The sequence below is a fragment of the Embiotoca jacksoni genome, unplaced genomic scaffold, assembly GCF_022577435.1.
Source record: "Embiotoca jacksoni isolate LCO1_2020_lvr unplaced genomic scaffold, fEmbJac1.0.p SCAF_21, whole genome shotgun sequence".
Taxonomy (NCBI): Eukaryota; Metazoa; Chordata; class Actinopteri; family Embiotocidae; genus Embiotoca; species Embiotoca jacksoni.
This window is the reverse complement of record NW_027185352.1, coordinates 8,032,682-8,052,278: the sequence shown is the minus strand read 5'-3', so window position 1 is coordinate 8,052,278 and position 19,597 is coordinate 8,032,682. Positions and strand designations below refer to the sequence as shown.

Below are 19,597 nucleotides of genomic sequence, written 5' to 3'. Positions count from 1 at the left end.
TCTGGTCCTTCAAATGTCAGAAAGCGGTGAAAAATGTTTTCCAAAGTCAAAGTTGCAGCATGAAATATCACGTTTTGTTGCGACAAAAACAAATCCACAACCGTAAGATATTCTGCTTATTCTCATGGAGGATTTAGGGAATCCGAGCGTTTTAGCATTATTTTTTATTTTTTTCTTCATAAAAAATAAAATGATTAATCAATTATCAAAACATTTGGGGATCATTTTCCTATTGATCACCTAATCGCTCCAGCTCTAACTGTCACACCAAAGCAGCGTTTAAAAAAAAAAAATCCTTGCGTTTGTGCTCAGTGTGTGTGTGTGTGTGTGTGTGTGTGTGTGTACACGTCATTGTGTGTCAGTGTTTAGACACTAGCGGGAGGACCGGCTGGGGACATGTTGTGTATGATGTCACCCTTTTCGAGCTGGGTAGTTTAAGAGGTCATGACATACTCTGAGCAGTCGGTTAGATACCAGGACGAGATGTGTTGGTGGCCCAGAAACACAGTGCCGTAAACAGACTGTGTTGAATGTCACTTTTAATTTCTTCAAGTAGATCAGTGGCAGGCAATGCTTTGTAGGGATTTCAGAGCAGATGGATGCTGATGTTAATCCTGACACCGAAACAGCACGCAGTTTGCTTTAAAATAATGTGATTGTCAAATACATTCAGTTTTTTGATTTTTTTTTTTTTAGTCACTGAGAAAGCATAAAACTAAAAGTCAATTCGTGTTGATTTTTAAATTGTTTGTATGTTTGTTTTCTTAAGAATCGTTTTCAAAACATTTCTCCAGGGCTATCATTTTAGGTTGCAGGATTTTTATCGCTGGAACTGACTTGGCAAAATTGGTCTGAAGCCAAAAGTACTGACAACAAATACCACTCCTCCAACAGTTTCACCGAGGCGTTCTTGAGTAAAGCACTGAACCTCTAATTGCTTTAGTGAGCAGTTCGATGGCCAACTTTAGGAGACTGTAATTATACTGAATAGCTTCAATTGTGAAGCTGAGGAAGTATTTAAACGTGGAACACAAAATGCACATTAATCCTGGACAAAGTGTTTCAAGGATTAAAACTGACTCTCTCGCGAGGCGATGCAGCAAAAGCGGCATTTGAGTCGGTGTGTGTGTGTGATGAATGGTGGACGGGCCCAGCGGTGAGACGGGCACGAGTTGGACACCAGCGCCGGGAGGTGTCCTTCAGCCTCGGACTGAATCTCAGAATCGTGCTCTGACCTTCCGGCAGGGAAAGAATTTTTCCTACGGAGATCCAAAGAGTATCACATCATCACAGGAATATTATTAGTGGCGGCGTTGCTGCCGGAGCGAGGCTGAAGGCGAGTGCCGGGGGAGCAGTGAACCCTCGTTACAGTCGGTGCTGAAACGGGAGCCACCAGTGCAACGAACAAGTGGACGGAGACGAGGAAAACGTAGAGTTGACAAATTAAACGCACACGTGAAATAAATTGGACCAAGCAGAAAGCAGGTTCAGCTTGTATTCAAGGTATGGTGTTGTTGTGGGGTTTTTCTTTTCAGCTGTGACCTGTTGTTGACACTCGGGTTATTTGCATGCAGTCTGGTATTATAATTATAACCACACGCAGCCTTACAAATTAATACAGCCGTGAACTAATTACATGGATTATCCTACTCACATTTGGATTGAATTGAAACAAATCTCAATGAACATGGCGGGAATACCGGAGTATACTTGAATAATTCTTTTTGTGCACATGCCTTCGCGTGGCCCCTCAGGATGGTTTGATCCGGCACGTATGTTGCGGAATTTGCAGATTAAATCTGATGCAACTGATCACGCTTTAAAAATGTGTAACAGGACAAGTGCTTTGTTGTTTTGGATGCAGCTTTAGACCGTCGTGTGTTTAACGTAAAAGAGATTTAATGAACTACGTAATTGGTTTATTTCCATAGATATGAATGTGCCGTGCTTAACAGAACCCCTGAACGTGTTTGGGACTTGCACATCTGTGGCCGATTTTAAAGTGGAAGAAGAAGCTTAGCTGCCGTCGTGTTCTCGCCCAAAAACGACAAGATACTTAACTCTGCATGGGCAATATCAGTTCAATAGAATATGAAAGAAAGGCCGTATGAATCTCAATCATTTTTGGTTGGTCAAGCATGGATTCGCCACACCAGCAGGGGATGGACTGACCATCTGGCCCGGCAGGATTTCCCCAAGTAGCGGGTGTACCTGTTGCCCCACAGTGAGTCAGACGACGCGGATTCCCAACGATCTGGAAATATCCGGTCTCTAGATTTTCTGGGTGGCGTCACGCGTACGTGTCAGACCGATAGCAGAAGTGATGAACGTCCCGTCATGGCATTCTAGCGGTTTGTGCTTCACACGCTCTAAAATATGCATGTGCGCGTGGCCCGGCGTGGCTTTTACGTCTTTTCTTTCATCCCGGTTTTCCACAGGATGCCACAGTGATTCGGTTTACTGCAGAAATGATGTGCTTGTTAGTGTCCAGCATTTTTTCCTCACATGAAAAACCGCTCTGTGATTTTCACAGCGGTCCCTCACTGTGTCTAATCTTTGAAGCCTTCTTCCACAAAAACAAAATTTGCATGATTCCATCTCATTACGCACACACGCAGGAAATTTCCATGGAAATATGTCAACAGATTAAAAGAAACAGTCTGGCAGTATTAAAATCAGATAGTGAGAACAAAGAAATAAATGTTATGTTACAGATGTTATGTAAATCCAGTGAGAGCTTTTGAAACCTTTGTATGATTCAAATGGAGGTTTCTGTTTACTTCAATTCTTTCATACATTTTATTTATTTATTTATTTTTTTTGCCCAGATTATCCTGCTGAGGGTCACAAAGTGTTGGCGCACATCTGCGTATTGTTTTTGGCGAGAGACGGAGAACACCTTGGACGGGTTTACAGTCTTATCGAATCGCTAGCACGTATCGAAACCTGGCCACGCTGCAGTGTCCAGCACGGCGCCGCTGCCCCGGGTTAACAAGTTAAAACGCCGACTAAAACAAATGAATCTCACGAGCGGATAATTTGGAGGAAGCTGGTTTTCAGTTAGAATTTTTGATTATCCTCCCAAACTATAAAAAGTTAGACGCCAGTGAGCCGAGGTGTAGTCGAAGTTAACAAACCGCCTGCCTCTGGGCCCCCATCCTTCAAAGTGTTGTCTCCCCTGTGATCATCCAAACACTGAAAACCGCCTGCTGTGTTCCCCTTCAAAACTGCAGGTTGCAAGAAAGTCGGGGAACAAAAACAGAACAACCCCCTCCCGCCCCCCGATCCCCTTCACTTCTGACTCATTTTTAGCTCTAGTCTTGTGGCCTTTTGTCCTCACAACATCAACTCTGTTTAACATTTTAGTTTCTTATCGGTTTGAACTCGTGACCCCCCCCCAAACTTTGCGATGTTCTCTCAGATTGTGGGATCATTGTTTTCGCCCTCGCGGTTCTCATGACAGTTCCTCTGTGTGTGAAGGGGAAGACCCCTCTCTCCAGCTCGTGACAACGCAGCGTGTCCCTTCACTGTATTTCGGGGCATTTCAGACACCTGAGCTAATTTATTGCCCGTTTGCCTCTGAATTAAGGTTTATGAATGTTACCAGTCTGGCATGGTCTGACATGTTTTTATAAATTTGGCAGCAGATCTGAGTGAGCTCTCCTTTTGTAGCCTTCTTCCTGTGGAACTAAATTGATGTTTTGAAAGGTGCTGTTTTTTTTGTTTTTGTTTTTTTTTTTATCCCCCAGCAGGCAGCTTACAGTGTCTGGTAATTTTTTTCAGCATTAATTTTGCATAGTTCTTAAACTGGTTTAACATTCTTGGCGTTCCTCATATTTAACACTGGGTATGAGGGGCGGGACCACCTGCACGTTGAGCAGAAACGCAAAACTATCGTCTAAAGTTCAAACTACTGAGGTATTTATTTGAATACGGTCATCGCAGAAGTGTATCAATGTACCTCTAGTACTTCTTCGGCTTCTTTAAGCCTTTTTACTTACAAAGTATTTCCTCCTTTGATCCCGCAAACAGCAACTCCAACCACACTGTGTTCACTTTCCCACTCCCCACGTCCACAGGAGAGTGAAGTCTGAAAACACAGCTTCCTTCTCAGAGGACGGATCCGACTGAGTTCAAAGATGAACGTTCTTTGGGAAGGAAAAGAAAGAAAAGAATCGGCAAAAAAAAATAAAAAAAATACCCCACTACGAACAAAATAAAGGATTTTTTTTTTTCCCTTTGTGGTGATGTGAAAGGAAACAAAGAATCAAAGGAGGAGAGGAATAAAAGATGTGATCAAATGGAAGTTATTTTAAGAAAGGTGAGGGTTTCTTAGCTCAGCTGGAAAGAAGAGATGTTGACTTGCAGAATAAATTGTGTGTTTGTCGTCAGTGCGCGCACACTCGCATGCCTTTCAGCGAGCCCTCCAGCAACCGAAGAGGTGTGTGACGGTGCGATGTTTACATGTCGAACTGACGCTCTTGTCCGCAGCGATTCGCAATGAGTGCTGCATTAAAGTGCGCTCCAACCCCTCCGTCTGCAGTACTCCCTCCACACTCAAATCATTGTGTCAGATGGAGGGGTGCCGGAAGAGGAAATGAAGCAAGTTGACACACAAGGGAGGATTTTTACGACTTATAAGATCAGAGCGTATTGAAGATGGAAGAGGGAGGAGTTTTTGGTTGGAAAAAAAAAACGTGAAGTGTGTCTTCAAGTGAAGCAGTTTGACTCGCCGGATGTAAAATGTTGGCGTGAACCCCAGACGGTATATAAAAGTGGACGTCGCTTCTGGCTCTGACAAACGAGGCCAATGCAAAAGTGCAATACCACCGAGGGCCACAAGGGGCTGGCTCCAAAAAGTCAATACATTTTCTTCCACAGGGCGTTACGCCGTCATTCAAAAAAAAAAAAGTCACTCCTTCTTGTTCGAGTTCTGGCCGTCCATCTGAAAATATTTCGGTTGTTAATTAGATATTCGGCCTCAAAAAGTGCCCAAAATGTCAAAACTCGAGGCTTCGGTCACTGTTGTTGGCCCCTCGATATAAACATAGCCAACTATTTTACTCCACACTCTCACTCTCCTCTACTTTTGTCTATCTTTATGTTGCCGTTTTCAAGATCCCCAAAAAGAGAGACACCTAACAACTTCCAGGTAGCAACCTACAGGCCCTAGAAGGAAGTTTTGACAAAGATTTGCAGTAAGGCAGGCCTGCTTGGTTTACTGGGATTTACTCACTCCCCCACCCCCCGACACTATTTTGCTAAACCATCGTCCTGGCCTTAGTGCTGCCCAAGACGATTGTGATTGATTTAAAGAAATGCAAACAAGTCGGAGCGTTTTGTTTTTGTTTTCTTTTTTTTTTCTCCCCGCCGTGCCAGAATGATAAATAGCTGCAGCTCGACCGTTCTCCGGCGCTGGCACAGCGCAGTGAAGACAGGTCTGGCTAAAGAAGACGGAGTGAAGTCTCAGAGTGACCGCCGCAGTCTTAAAGGGAATTGGAAGGTCATTACAGTGCTGAGAAAACACATTAACGAAAGAAAAAAATACATTTTTAAATAAAGCAAAACATTTTACGGAAGGGAGATCAGCGAGATTATAAGTTATGGGTGACGGCCAAGGTGAAGCAGCTGACAAGCGGACAGTTCAGGGCTCAGAGAAGCAAACTTAAAACCGATGAAGTGCGCACAGCAAATGTGTGCTTTTGCGAGAGAGTCGAGTGGAGCTCGTGTGTTTCTACCATTTGAGGTCTGAGATGTTCCTTCCCCGTTTCCACAGAGCACCCCGCCAAGGAGGGAGAGAGGGAGGACAAGAAGGTCAAAGAACGCGAGAGAGAAAAGGAGGAGAAGAAGAAGCACAAAGTGATGAACGAGATCAAGAGGGAGAACGGAGGAGTCAAGCAGCCGATTAAAGGTTGGTGGAGACGCTCGCACGTGCATACCAAGCAACTTTTGCGGGGATGAAGTCAAATGAAAGATTTCGAAAGTTGCACGTTGAAAAGGCCCGGCATGATCTGGAAACATTTAAGGCCATTTTCATCTGAAGTATGACGGCAGTTATTCTCTTTAAAAAAAAAAAAAAAAAAAAAAAATGGATAACAGCTGTTATGTCCATTGGCAGCTAATCTGATTGTTTGCTTGTTCTGGTTATTTTAAATGATCCGTCAGTTATTCATTGGGTCTATTGCAAATGAGAAAATAGTACAAAATGTTCCTCGGATTAATGCCAAAACTTTAGATGTGTTATGTGGGATGGAAGTGAGCAAAAACCAAACCCCTGAGAAACCAGCTATTAGCGAACATCACACACTGGAGGCCAGATTGAACGCATCACGCGTGTTGCACTAAATTGTACTTGGAGTCGCAGATGATGTTTTCACATGTTTAAGAGCACCGTGTCGATAAAACTCTGCTGCTAAGGTAACCGCACATAACCCGCTTCCACAGAGCGCCGGACAGTAAATCATCATTAAGTCGTCAACGTACAGGCAGCCAGTACAAAAAAAAAAAAAAAAAAATGTTAATGGTGTGCTGCAGTCATAAAAAGGCCCAATATAGCTGCGTGCCGGTGGGAACAGCGGTTGTAACTATTTTATTTCTTTTCTCTGAGAACCTGATCCCTGGTATTAAGTTGACCTCGTGCTGCTAATTGTTTATTTAAACTGACCTTCTGACTTTGTTTGCTGCCCGTGTTGCCAACTTTCTCTGTCGCCGCCTCGCAAGTGTTTTATCCCGCTCTCGTTCCCCGGCGCTCAGTCTTGTTATCTTCCTGTGTCGGCCGGCCTCTGTCTGTTTGCCTCTTGTCCCTTTGTCTCCCGTCTCTTTGTGTTCTCGCGTCGCTTCACCGAAGTGTCCCCAACGGATTTTATTTTTACCGAAACGTACGTGTGAGCCTCGACAGTAGATGGAAATAAAACACTGAATTGGCAGAAAATCAATCGATAAAATGGGTCTAAATTGATTAAATATTTTTCCAAACAGTTCTTGTATTTTACACAGGAAATAAATGACGACACAGCTGTAAGCGTGGTCGTACTTGCATTACTCACCACCTGATTTCCTTTCAGCTCGTTTCTTTTGTCCCGTCGTCCTTCGTGTTTGAACATGATTGCTGCAAAAATCACTTCACAAAAAACAGTTTTTGAAAATAAACCTAAATTACAGAGACTATAAGGATATGTTGTGTCAAGTAAACGACACTGTGAGTAAAACCTCCTAAAAATACAGCATGGAAATGCAGTTAACTTCAATCTGCACGACTGCCAAATTACAGGAGTACCGATGGACATGTGAAAATCCAGAGTCATGTGTTCACTCTCTGAATGCAGTGGCCACTTTCATCGTTAACCTTTCAGACACTAGTGAATTATTTGCAGAGCAGTGACCGTAATCTGAGCGCAGGCATTTGTCAACAGCGGCTGTTTTCTTAAGACTTTAAAGAGCTTTTTTTGTTGTTTTTAAAGACTGACACAACCACCGCTGTATACGTGGATGCCAATTTTCTTATCACCGATGTGATTGGCTCTAAAGCTCCGGTCAGGGTGACAGTGACTCGTGCTGGTATGTCACGGCCACTGCTGTGACATTTCAAGGACTTAGTAACGCTTTAAGCCACACACCGTGACCGGCGGCTGCAGATGAGAATTGCAGAGATCATTTGGTGCACTATTTCAATCTTCCCACTTTCTGTAGAACGTTGATTCATCTTCTCATCATGAGGGTTAGAGTTAGGAGAGCGGCTGGACTCGGGAGAGACTCGGAGAAAGAGACTGTGTGTCTTAATGCCTTGGACATCCCGAGAGAGAGAGAGAGAGACTTCCCTATTTAATCATGTGTGTTTACGATAATAGACTCACTGAAATCCTCAGCGAGATTTTGGGTCGTGAGCTAAACGAGGTGGGGGGGCGGGGAGGGCTGGGGCTCTCCCCACCGGAGAGACGGTTTTTCAGTGAAAGTGAGAGCAGCATTTAATTCAGAGTATTACATTTGCACATGTTGGGAGTGACAGAGCGACGCGGAGGGAAAGTTAAGAATTTAATCAGTGGGAGAGTGTGAAGTTTACAATTGAAGAGGACGACAGGGAGGGAGGGAGGCAGTGGGAGCATGAAGAGGAAATCAATAAGCAGCAAACGACCACTCTGGCTGTGAGGCTGCTTTACTACCACTGAGCCTGTTTGTTTTGTATGCGTGTGGCTGCGTAGTGTGTGTGTGTGTGTGTGTGTTTATTTGACTGGGAATTTATCTGACCTTAAACTGATCATGACCGCCCAGCCACCTAGTGTGTGTGTGTGTGTTTTTGTGTGTGTGTGTGCGTGTGTGTGTGTGTGTGTGTGTGTGTTTGTGTGTGCGTGCGTGTGCGTGTGCGTCGGATATTGTTTCCTAAATGTGATAGTTTTCTAAATATGTCCATATGATCTTTTCCATGTATTAATTTGACATGTCTTTCAAGCAGCTGCCGGTGACTGATTGATTTACTGTCTTGGGTGCTTCAACGAGACAGATTATAACTGATAAAAATCAAAATCGGCTTCAGTTAAACACTTATTAGATTGAAATTGAGTCAAATGTCAACGTTTGTTGTGTTGCGACTGTCATCTGATACACAGGCTGACACCGACACCTTTGTTGGAGAAATTTCCGATGATATATTGCTAAATTCAAAACGGTAAGCAAACATCTTTGTGCAGACCGGCACATTAGAGTGTTTTTTTTTTTTTTGAAGGACCAACTGTGTAGTCGTGGCCTTTAGATAACCGGCTGGGCTCGGCTCAGCATTGCAAGAGCTGAGATTGCGACACCAAAATGCAGTAGTTCCTGTTTCCTCTTTGAGAGCTGAAGTTAACGCGGTGTTTCATACTCGTCCCGACACAAATCTGGCTAATTATGTACAATTACAGATTCAGACCATTTCAGACCGATGGAGGAGGTATCGCTCTTCGGCAAACACTTCCGAGCATGCTCAACTCTCAACTTTGCGGAAATATGTTTTGCAGAGTGCACGAACACAAACATGTAAAAAAAACAAACATGAGAGACAACGTCTCTATTGTTTTGTTGCAATAAATAATGTGGGAGAAGATCGGGAGGTTCGTTTGCCTCCGTGTCATCTGTTACTGTCGGGGAACTCGGAGGGTCATTATCCCACCGAGGCCTCATGCTTACAAAATACACATCTGTAATCCAACTACAAATATCTGTCATTTATTTACACGTATAACCCTCTCAAGTGTAGCTCACTTTCTTCCTGTAAACACGATAAAAGATCGTTTGTAAGCCTTTTGGTTGTTTGCGTTGCTCGGCAACATCTAGCCGAAGTCACCCCGAGAAGCTTTTGAAGCTGAGAGAGAAAGATTTTCACCGACTCGAGCTCAAGAACCGTGCGTTGTTAGTTAGTGCTCTTTAGTCTGTAGATCAGAACAATAGGCCACGTTGATGAATGGCAGACATGTAGAATATTGTTAATGTTGTAACGCAAAAATCATTCTGCAATTTATCAGCTTGAAACACTGAAATTGCAAACTTACAAACAGTTATTCGTATTTCATATTATCATTGCAATATCCATCAAATCTGATCATGTGGCATGTATTTATATCTGTATCATGATTGTGTGTGTGTGTGTGTGTGTTGGGGGAGGGTTGGCTAAAGAGCTTTTGGATTAGTAGCTTGGGTATTGTACTGCAAATACCTTCTCTCGCTCCCCTCTCCCTCTCTCTCTCCCGCATGAGTGTGTGTAAGCGAACGAGGTGACAGCCGATGCTTGAATTATGCTGAGGCAGCACCACCTCTCTCGGCGGGACGCGTGTGCGCGGACACATCCAGGAGACGTACACATGTCCACTTGTTCACACAAAAACTGGCCGGGATGTTTGCAACACGCATATAAATACAAACACGAGCACTGTGCATAAATTTGCATGTTGTACTTAGTCGCTCCCGGGGCGTTTTAAGAGATGGACTCCCATGTACAGTATTATCTCTTCTCAGATAGGCCAGTGGAAAGCGTGTTTCCTGGCTTAGTCATATCGGCTTTTCTCAAGCGATTCCATTTCAGGGCTCTTCAATTTATTTTATGTACACGCCGCAGGAGATGCACACCGTCTGGGTGAAGCTGTGAGTCGCCTGTCTCCACTTGCTTGAAAATAGTTCATATTCATTTTCAGTTTTATTGTTTGTTTGTTTTTTAAATCGGTACTTTATCAGCTGTCTAGTTATTTTGATTATTAAAAAAAACAAACTGATAATAAATCATCTGGTATCATGTTATTTTTTTAACCTGCTGTGGAGCATCACCAGCACCCGTTATTTTATTTTGTACAACATTTTTTTCAGAGCTGTCAGTATAGCAAAAGGATCTCATTTACCGAGTCGGTGAAAAATCTTTTCTCTGAAGAAAGACTTGATCGATTCTTACAAAGCTCTCCGAGCAGTTTCAAAATGACATGTTTTCATATTTTGCGTTGATATTTTCGAATGCGCTCCCCTCTAATAAAGTCTATCCCTCTCTGTCTTTGTCCAGATGAAAAAGAGAAAACCAAGATCAACTCGGAGGAGCTGCAAATCAAAAAAGTGAAGAAGAAAAAGAAGAAGAAACACAAAGAAGGGGAGAAGCATAAACGAGTGAAGATGTACCACCGCTCCTCCCAAACCATTTGCGCGGGCCTGCTTCTCCTCCCGACTTCCTCTTTGTCCCCCACCTTCTCCTCTTCCTCCTCCTCCTCCTCCTCCTCCTCCGAACTAACCCACAACTCCTCCCTGTCTCCGTTCAAGTCCCCTCTGCCTGTTCACCCGCCGCCTAACAACAAAACCTCCCACCTCCCGCCCTCCCCGCACCCTCTTACCCCCAAATCCCTCTTCGACTCCCCTCTCCACAACTCTCTCAACTCCCCGCCGTCCTCCACCAAGACCCCTCTCCCTTCCCCGACCAAACACCACCCACGGTGCACCTATCCCGGGATGGCGGGTCTGGAGTTCGCCCCGTACATTCACATAGAGAACCAGCCTAACGGAGGGGCCCGGGTGGCTCACGCCTACACGTCGCAGCTCTCCTCTCTGTCCACGGACCAGAGGCAGAGATTCGCCCAGGAGTTTGTCACCTTGGCGTTCAGCGAGGACTCTTCCCAGGTGCAGCATACGTCCACGTTGATCACATCGATCCACAGATTTGTTGGGTCGCAGCCGCAGTACCTGCACCTGCTGCTGGAAAACTCGATTACTTGACTCGCCTCCTGTAAAGCTGTAATTTAGCGCATTAGCTTACAGACTGTTATTTGTCTGCGAGCGCTCCTCGTGAAAAAAAAAAAAAGTTTTCTCCCACTATTTGAAGCATTAATCTAAATTGTATTACTGATTGTGCTTTTGCAGGCGGCCCATTATGTCATGGGAATTATTCACGGAGCAGCCAACTACCTGCCCGACTTCTTGGATTACTTCTCAACCAAGTTCCCGTCAGCTCCGGTCAAAATGGAAATAATAGGAAAGAAGGACATAGAAACCACCACGATGGCTAATTTCTACTCTCAGGTCAGTCAGACACAATCACAGAGTAAATGTACTGTGCGTGTGTGCGTGTGCGCGTGTGTGTGTGTTGTGGGAGAGACTGCAGTGGAACAGATGTACACAATTGTACAACGATGTTGACAAATGAGTCATCTGAACAACAGATTTACAGGGTTTTTTTTCGCCTTCGCTTGTTCAGTTCTGGCGTTGCAGAGCCAGAGAGCACCGAGCAGATGGTGAGCTATCAGACATGAAAAAAAAGAAAAGGAAAAAAAAAAAAAAAAAAAAAGGTCTGAAGTCCAAAATAGCAAGAGCTTCCAAGCTCCCGTCTGTCCTTTGTATCAGGCTGAGTATCACAACTGTCCACAGACACAGGCGCTATTAGGGAAGTTGAAACTGAGATTTGCTTTGAAGTGATGTGCAACGGGAGTTTGTCCGGTGCCACCGTGGCCAGAAAAAGTACCAAAACTGTGTTCATAAGATAACTTGATGAAGTCACGTGATGCGGTAGCCGCATGGCAAAAAAAAAAAAAAAAAAAACAGATGAAGGGGTGTTTTGTAGCCAGAAGAGACGATGACGTGATGCAGGCGGCATTGTCTGCACTGTTTTCAGAGGCGTGCGAGACGCAGGAGAAGGCGGAGGCTCGGAAATCAAAGCCCGTCATTTTCCGTCGTGCGCGTAAAGACGGACGCACGGACGGGCGAAGCTTTCGCTTCTCGGTAAAATGTTTCATGTTGGTGAAACGGCTGCCAGCTAGTAAATGAAGTTTGGCCGGAGATGCTACAGCTGCGTCCGCCGGGTGCTTTTTACAGACTCGGTTATGTAATGGTGCACCCGTGAGCGTGTGACTTTAGAGTAAACAAATGTCTCGCCACAAAGTTTCGTGTCAAACAAACGTGTGCTGGTTTGTGAAAACAAGGACGGTTTCAATATTTTGTGCACGTGAGCAAAGTTACTATAATGAATATTAGTGGATGTACAATAGTGCGCTAAGTTGTACTCACCTAAATGAAGGTTAGGTTGCAAGTCAAAATAATGCCATGAGGGGTTTTTATTCATCAGTTTACTTATTGCGGTACTGAAATAGCAGTAAATAGAAACCCAATCAGTATTTGGTGCAACCACCGTTGGCCTTTTCAAACAGCCTCGGTTCTCTTTGGTACATTTGCACACAGTTTTTCTAGGTGGGATGTTTTCAAACATGCCGGGGAACTTGTCACAGTTGTTCTGTGGATTTAAGCCGTCTCAGAGTCTCCGGTCTCCTGATGTAATCCCAGACTGACACCGGGACGCCGAGACCGGAGCTCTGTGGGGACACACCGTCTTCTGCAGAGCTCCCCGGTTATGAGTCTGTTGATGGGTAAGTCTTGTAACCAGCACTTTTTTTTTTATCCTCTTAAGAATTCAGATTAATGAAGAGGGAAGGCTGATGGCAGGACAAATCGAAGGAAACGTTTACCGTTGTGATGGTAGGCAGGGATGTCGGGATGCTAGAAATTGCAATAGTTGGTACCAGTATCCTTGAATTCCCATTGCGAGGTGTAAAAGACTAGATTACTGCTGTGTGGCAGAACAAGTTGTAGTGTTGTTGCTTTAACCATCTGGTCGGAGCATCTGCCTCCATCTGTTCAGCATTAAACAGCTTTTGGCATTTCTACCGATTCCTTCGACTAAATGACAACATTATCAACGACATTTTGGGTATGTCGTCGGGTGTTGCTCTCCCTTCGGTGCTGCTTCATGTTAAGACGGCAAAGTTTTAGTGCGAGCAAGAAAAGAAATAGAAAGCTTGAGGACATAGTTATTCAAGAGTGAAAAGAAGATGCCAACAAAAGGAAGCAAGAGGGTGAGAAAAACAGATGTGGAGCTCCAGACTGAGAGATATGACTGCTGTCAGGCAGGTGGCAGCTTCACAGCGAGTCAGGTTAGATAGTCGAAACCAACACAAAGAGGTGTTTTATTCTTTCCTTTTTAAAAGCACAAGTACAGGAGCAGCTGCAAACTGAACCCTCTCACTCACTCCTCAATATACTACACAACCGTTTGAGGACAACTGGGAAAACGAGGTGTGTGTGTGTGTGTGTGCGCGTGTGCGTGCGTGCGTGTGTTACTGGAGGTGCTGGCCTGGATTGTCTCCTCTGAGCACAGCGTGACCTCTTCATTTAGAGTTGTCCGATGTCTACAATTCTCTCATGAAAAGCCGTTTTGTTGCCTCAAACCTCTTGAGTGTCTTTGTATTGAGGTACTGCCTGCTCTTTTTCAATTTGAGAGCAGACAGTATCAGCTCCCATACTGTGTGTGTGTGTGTGTGTGTGTGTGTGTGTGTGTGTGGTACTGCAGGGGGTCGAAGAGTTTATGCTCTCCAGCGCTCACCTTCTGGCCATTTTCTTCTTTTTTTTTTAATTTTTTTTTTAATGAAATATTCAGAATAATTCTTCGGTGTATTCACTTCTGTTTCGGACGGTTTTGCTTCCACGAACAACATCCTCGATCTCGGCCCGATTTCGAATAAATTAAATCCAGACAACGAACAAATGAAACATCTAAATGAACCGTTATTTCGATTTTGTCCAAACTTTCCCCGCAGACGTGTGTCCCTTTAAGAGTAATGTTGCTTGCAGGGCTCACGTCATTGTCCACTGGTCTTGTTAATTTTTTCCTCCCTCCTCGCTCTCGGCAGTGACCTTGGGAAGTAGACATACAGTCTACACACACACGCGCGCGCGCACGCACACACACACACACACACACACACACACACACAGATGTGGGCATGCATACTGATGATACATACACAGGCACAGGTATACACAGATTAATGGGGTATCATCCACATTTTTCCTCTCCCTTGCTTTCACTTTAGCTCTCTGTGTGTGTGTGTTTCCCTTCTGTGTTGGTCTGTCACTCACTCTCTCTCTTTTATTATTATTATTTATGTTTCTGCTCTGTTGCTTGGCTCCGTGTTCCAGCCACAAATGACTGGACTGCTGCTTCGTACATGTGTGTGTGTGTGTGTGTGTGTGTGTGTGTGTGTGTGTGTGTGTGTGTGCGCGCACACTAGGTAAAAAGGAAAGGAAATTGCAGTTGCGTGTGATTTTTGTTGTTGTTGTTGTTTCTGCTCAAATTTGATGTGACATCTCCTGGAGGATGAGATACAATCGCACACGCACGCACACACACACACACACACACACACACACACACACACACACACACACACACACACACACACACACACACACACACACACACATCACGAATAACTAACATGCAGTACCAGATAATGAAGAGTGTGTGACACGGTATGTTTGTGGATGTTTCGCGGGCAACAAAGTTGCTTTGCTGCAGCTCAGGCTGTGTGCCTGTATTTTGTATTCAGTACCTGTCTGAAGCCATTTTCACTGCTGGTAAGGATTATGGAAGATTACAGCACTCTATTTTCTCAGGGCAACTACAGTCCAGCAGTCAATACATGATGTACTTGGATAGTGAGGTAATTTGGTCTGTCTCGTTTGGTCACAGAGTGCGATAATGTAGGTTCAACATCAGACGATTATTACAAAAGAAAAGAACCAATGTGAGCCAACAGTTCTCTTCTTTAGGGTGTTTGCTGCAAAGCGGGATTGGGTCTGTTACTCTCTTTATGTGATAAATTTGAGAACGTAAAACAAAAAGCAACAAAAGAGCTTTAAAACCTTCAAAGAAATGTACCTTTTCAACAAAATCTTGCATTTAATTCGGATATTATTGCCTGTAGATTTTGTGAGAAAGGTTTCAAGACCGTACAACTTAATTTTACATTTTAAATTTGTGGTAAATAATTCCACAGAGTTGGGTAAACACTTGATTAATAGTGTTAATTATGTTAATTATGTTGAGGTTAAGCCCCATAATGAACAAAAGGAAGCACGTGCATGCAAAATACCAGCAACCATGCTGATTTGATCAGGCCTGCAGGGATTTCCCTGCCGTTATAACAGCTGCAGCACCCGAGCATTTTAAGACACTTTACTATGAGCTTTATTTTACCCATGTTTGGTGATTATTATTTTTATGACAGACAGTGCCTTTTCATATAAAGATTGTAATGATTGTGGTCCAAAATGACATCAAATTTGCATAGTTTTAGTCAAATAACTGCTCGCCACCCCTGCCGCTACGACAGCACTGAAGCTCTCCAGAAACCAGTGAAAACGTCATGCGAGACTGAAGCTATGTTCTCTGGAAAATCCCTTTTGACCTCTTGGCGCTCTCCATTCGACACAACACGTTTACATCGTGAGACCAGTTGCGCGTGTCTGTTTCACTGTTTAGTTTAAGTCACAGCTTACGTAGTTTGTTTGCCTCCTCCAGCCGCGGTTGTGCTGCTCCAGCACCTCGATGCGCACTAACCTGGTGGGAAGTCCTGCACGTGGCCTCCGAACCATCTCCAACGCCTTTTTTTTTTTTTTTTTTTTTTTTTACAAAACAAGCCGAGACGCCAGCGGCACATCAGTCCGGTGAAAGTGTGTTTGTGCATTCACATGCCGCTCTGTGTAGCTGAGCCGAGGGAGAGACTATGAAAGTGAAGTGTGTCCGATTGTGTCGGAGGCAGCAGTCAGCCGCCCGCAGCGTTGTTGTGACGCAGGCACAGTGATAGACTATAAGAGATTCAGTTCTCCACAGTCAGACTGGACATAATGACTCGGAGAAAGAGACACCGGGAAAGCTGGCAAAGCGGGGGGTGACGCAGACAGCGGCGGAGAGGTCAGGGAGAGGTCAGGGAGAGGTCAGATGGAGTGGCGAGCTGACGGCGGGACGTGAACGCAGCAGGAGAGGGTTAAGGATGAGTCGATGAGATAAAGGGGAAAGTTGTTTGAGAATTAATAAGTGGGTGAACCAGAGACGGGAAGGACAGAGAGGATTGATCTAATAGACTTCCCACCAGGGACGTGAATGTGACGAAGGAAAGAGCCAGAGGAGGACGTGGAGAGAGAAAAATAGAGTAAAACAGCAAGTGGCGAGTGTGTTTACACGCACGTCCATGAGCCAGCGCTCAGAGGAAGTCTGTCACATTTCCTGTTTCCTTCTGTTTGCCTTTACTTAATTTAGACGAGCTGTGTGCGTATGCGTGTGTGTGCGTGTGTGTGTGCGTGTGTGTGTGTGTGAGCGACCCACTGGCTGTTTGCATGTATCCGTTTAGGCACAGGTAAAGTTTCCTAAAGCTCCTACTGAAGACCTTTCTCTTTGCAAACAACATTGGTGGGGGGGAGGGGGGGAGGGGGCGGGGGGGAGTCAGCTGTTAAATTATGCACACGTAGACACTCATGAGCACAAACATTTGCGATCACGCAGAAAGACAAACACTCACACTGTGGAAACAAACACGTCCCCCTTCTCAGTATCTAGGTCGGTGACTCAGCGCGACTATTTAAAGTTGTGTTTATGTGTGCGGAGCGAGCGTCTCCAGCCGTTAGTCATCGGCGTCTTCCGAGGGTATCCACCGGCGTCGGCGCGCGGACGCGGCGACACCGCAGGGAACGCACACGGCGAGCGGCGGCGTGCCTCGCCGCGACGGACCCGCTCGTGCAGTTCGCTCAGCGCAGATGAAACACGCCGAGGGTGAACACGCGGTAGTTTAGTGGTTCACTGAAAGGCGCCCGCAGCACCGACAGGTCGCTTCATCCATTGCGTAACAACAACACGTTCTGCATCTCCGAGCCGCCCCCCCCCCCCCCCCCCCCCCTTCCCGCCCCGTCAGGATTGGCCTCGGAGTAGCGGTTTGGGGATCGAGTACCTCGCTCCACGACGCACCTGGGAGTCGCCAAGCGCCGTCCCCTCCAGTCGTTTTCCGATTTATTGTCTCCATCACCATTACTCCTCCTTCACTTCCCTCCTCCCATCTTCTCTAACCGGTCCTCATCGCTCTTCTTCCCGCCTTGTCATATCCGTCCCACCGCCTCCCTTTTTTTTTTTTTTTTTTTTTTTTGTCTGTTTAGCATCTCTACCTTTTTACTCAGCCGTCTCTCCTTCATCCCGATTTCAGGTGCTTTAAAAAACAGCAACCGCGCCGTCTTCATTTTACCTGCTTACCCTTCTTTGCTCCTTATTTCCATCCTGCCCTCCATCCCCCCCCCTCCTCCTCATCCTGTCCTCATCTGTCTCCCCTGCATTTGTTACATCTCTCTCACAGCTAGTATCCCTAAACTTTCCCTCCTTCCTCTTCTCACCACTTCCCTCCATCTGTCTCTCCTCCCCTCATTCTCTCTCTCTCTCCTATGTATCCTCGCTCTACGCCCTCTGCTCTCTCTCTTCCCTTCTCTCGCTCCCTTTATCTCTGCCTCGTTGTCAAGTGGTGACTCACTAGAGGCAGCAGCCAAGGATTTGGCCAATGCACACACACACACACACACACACACACACACACACACACACACACACACACACACGCCCTTGATCAGCCAAGAGTACAGCATGCAGGCCACATGCTGCACGTACTGCACGCACACACATGCACACACAAAGACACTGTTGAGGGCCAGGGGTGTGTGAGACGGGTTACACACACACACACACACACACACACACACACACACACACACACACACACATACACACACACACACGATGCTCACGATGCTCCGTCGGCCAAGTGAAAAGCAGCAAACAGTCTGTTGAGTCACACCGGTGGAGCAGAGACATCAAATGAAACCGCCAACACACACACACACACACACACACACACACACACACACACACACACACACACACACACACTGTCTATTTTAAAACCCAGTAATGATTTCCACCTTCCATGTAGATTTTTTTGTAAAACATTTTTTAATATTATTGTATATTTTCAAAATAAAGCGATGCTTTGTTTTCTCTTGTGGTCCTTGTTAGGGAGAATATTAGTTTCTTTACATTTATCATGTATCTGAGCTGCACTGCGCTTATTTTGGATGTTTCCTAATATAGTAAAGATTTAGAATTATTGGTGTTTGTACGCTCTCAGCTGAATTTTATATGACAATTTAGCTCCTATGTTTTCATTCAGGTGCACTTTTTTTTTTTATCTGCCTCCTTTTTCACCCAATGCAAAAAAATATGCATTTTTTTTTACATTTTTATTAATGCTGTCTGATTGAACGTAGTGATCAACCTCGTATGCTGTAAGTAACACTGTCTTGATATTGTGTATTTCTTGTGGTTTGCGCAGGTGAAGAAGACGTACAGTCATGGTACATACAGAGCCGGTGCAATGAGACAGATCAGCCTGGTGGGAGCCGTGGACGAGGAGGTCGGGGATTATTTCCCAGAATTCCTCAACATGCTAGAGGAGTCACCTTTCCTGAAGGTGAGTGTGGACGGGCTGAATTTCATCATGTGCTGCTGTTTGTTTCCAGAAATCTGAAGAAAGCTCCGATTGTTATAAAGTAACATCGTTGGAGGATTAGTTAGCCGACACCTTCGCTCTGAAATCTAAAGTAGACTTTTGTTGCTCCAGTTACAATTTGAATTGCTTATACCTCAGTATAAGCAGTATGTTTATTGTAGGTGCTTGGTAATGCATCCATTCACTAGAACCAGGCCAAATATTAGGACACGTTTACACCACTGATCATTTGGAAATAACATAAACTGAACAGATGGAGAATCCTGCCAGACACAAACATCAACAACACACCTAATAATCTCAGCGGTGGCTGGCAGACAAGAGGCGTTAAGTGGCGTGTCAAGTGATTTGATGCAGCTCCTAGTTTCTGTTCGGGGAGTTGCTTCTCTTTTCTGAAATGTCTCTGCAGGAACAGACCACCGAAATACAGTGTTTACCCCGAAACGCAGGAGTGACAAGCTTGTCTTCTGTTTGCTATTCTGTGTTGACACTTCAAATCTCCTGCATGCAGTGTGGAGGAGTGGCGTCGTACGCTGAATATCAAAAGCCACACATCCTCTGGCACTTCCGATCTATCAGCGGCGTTGGCTCCGATTCGACTGCCTCTGAGGCATCCCGGGTGCCAGCGACACGTTTTGCCCGGGGAGCAGTTTCTGCACATAACGTTTTGTTTTTGGGCGTCTCCGGAGTAAATAAAACGCTCGATGAGCTGGTTAACACCTGAG

At 45.1% G+C, this 19,597-nt stretch overlaps 1 protein-coding gene across 2 annotated transcripts in view; it reads left to right on the top strand.

Annotated features, from left to right (window-relative positions):
* Positions 1 to 19,597, top strand: part of LOC138202578 (lysine-specific demethylase RSBN1L-like) — a 31,618-nt gene that overhangs the window by 3,580 nt on the left and 8,441 nt on the right. The window contains exons 2-5 of one of the 2 annotated variants that reach the window (XM_069156722.1): positions 5,777 to 5,911; positions 10,517 to 11,121; positions 11,362 to 11,520; positions 18,696 to 18,833. In XM_069156722.1, the coding sequence (XP_069012823.1) occupies positions 5,777 to 5,911; positions 10,517 to 11,121; positions 11,362 to 11,520; positions 18,696 to 18,833 (1,037 nt within the window). The remainder of the gene's footprint in view (positions 1 to 5,776; positions 5,912 to 10,516; positions 11,122 to 11,361; positions 11,521 to 18,695; positions 18,834 to 19,597) is intronic. The other variant, XM_069156723.1, reaches the window with a different exon arrangement.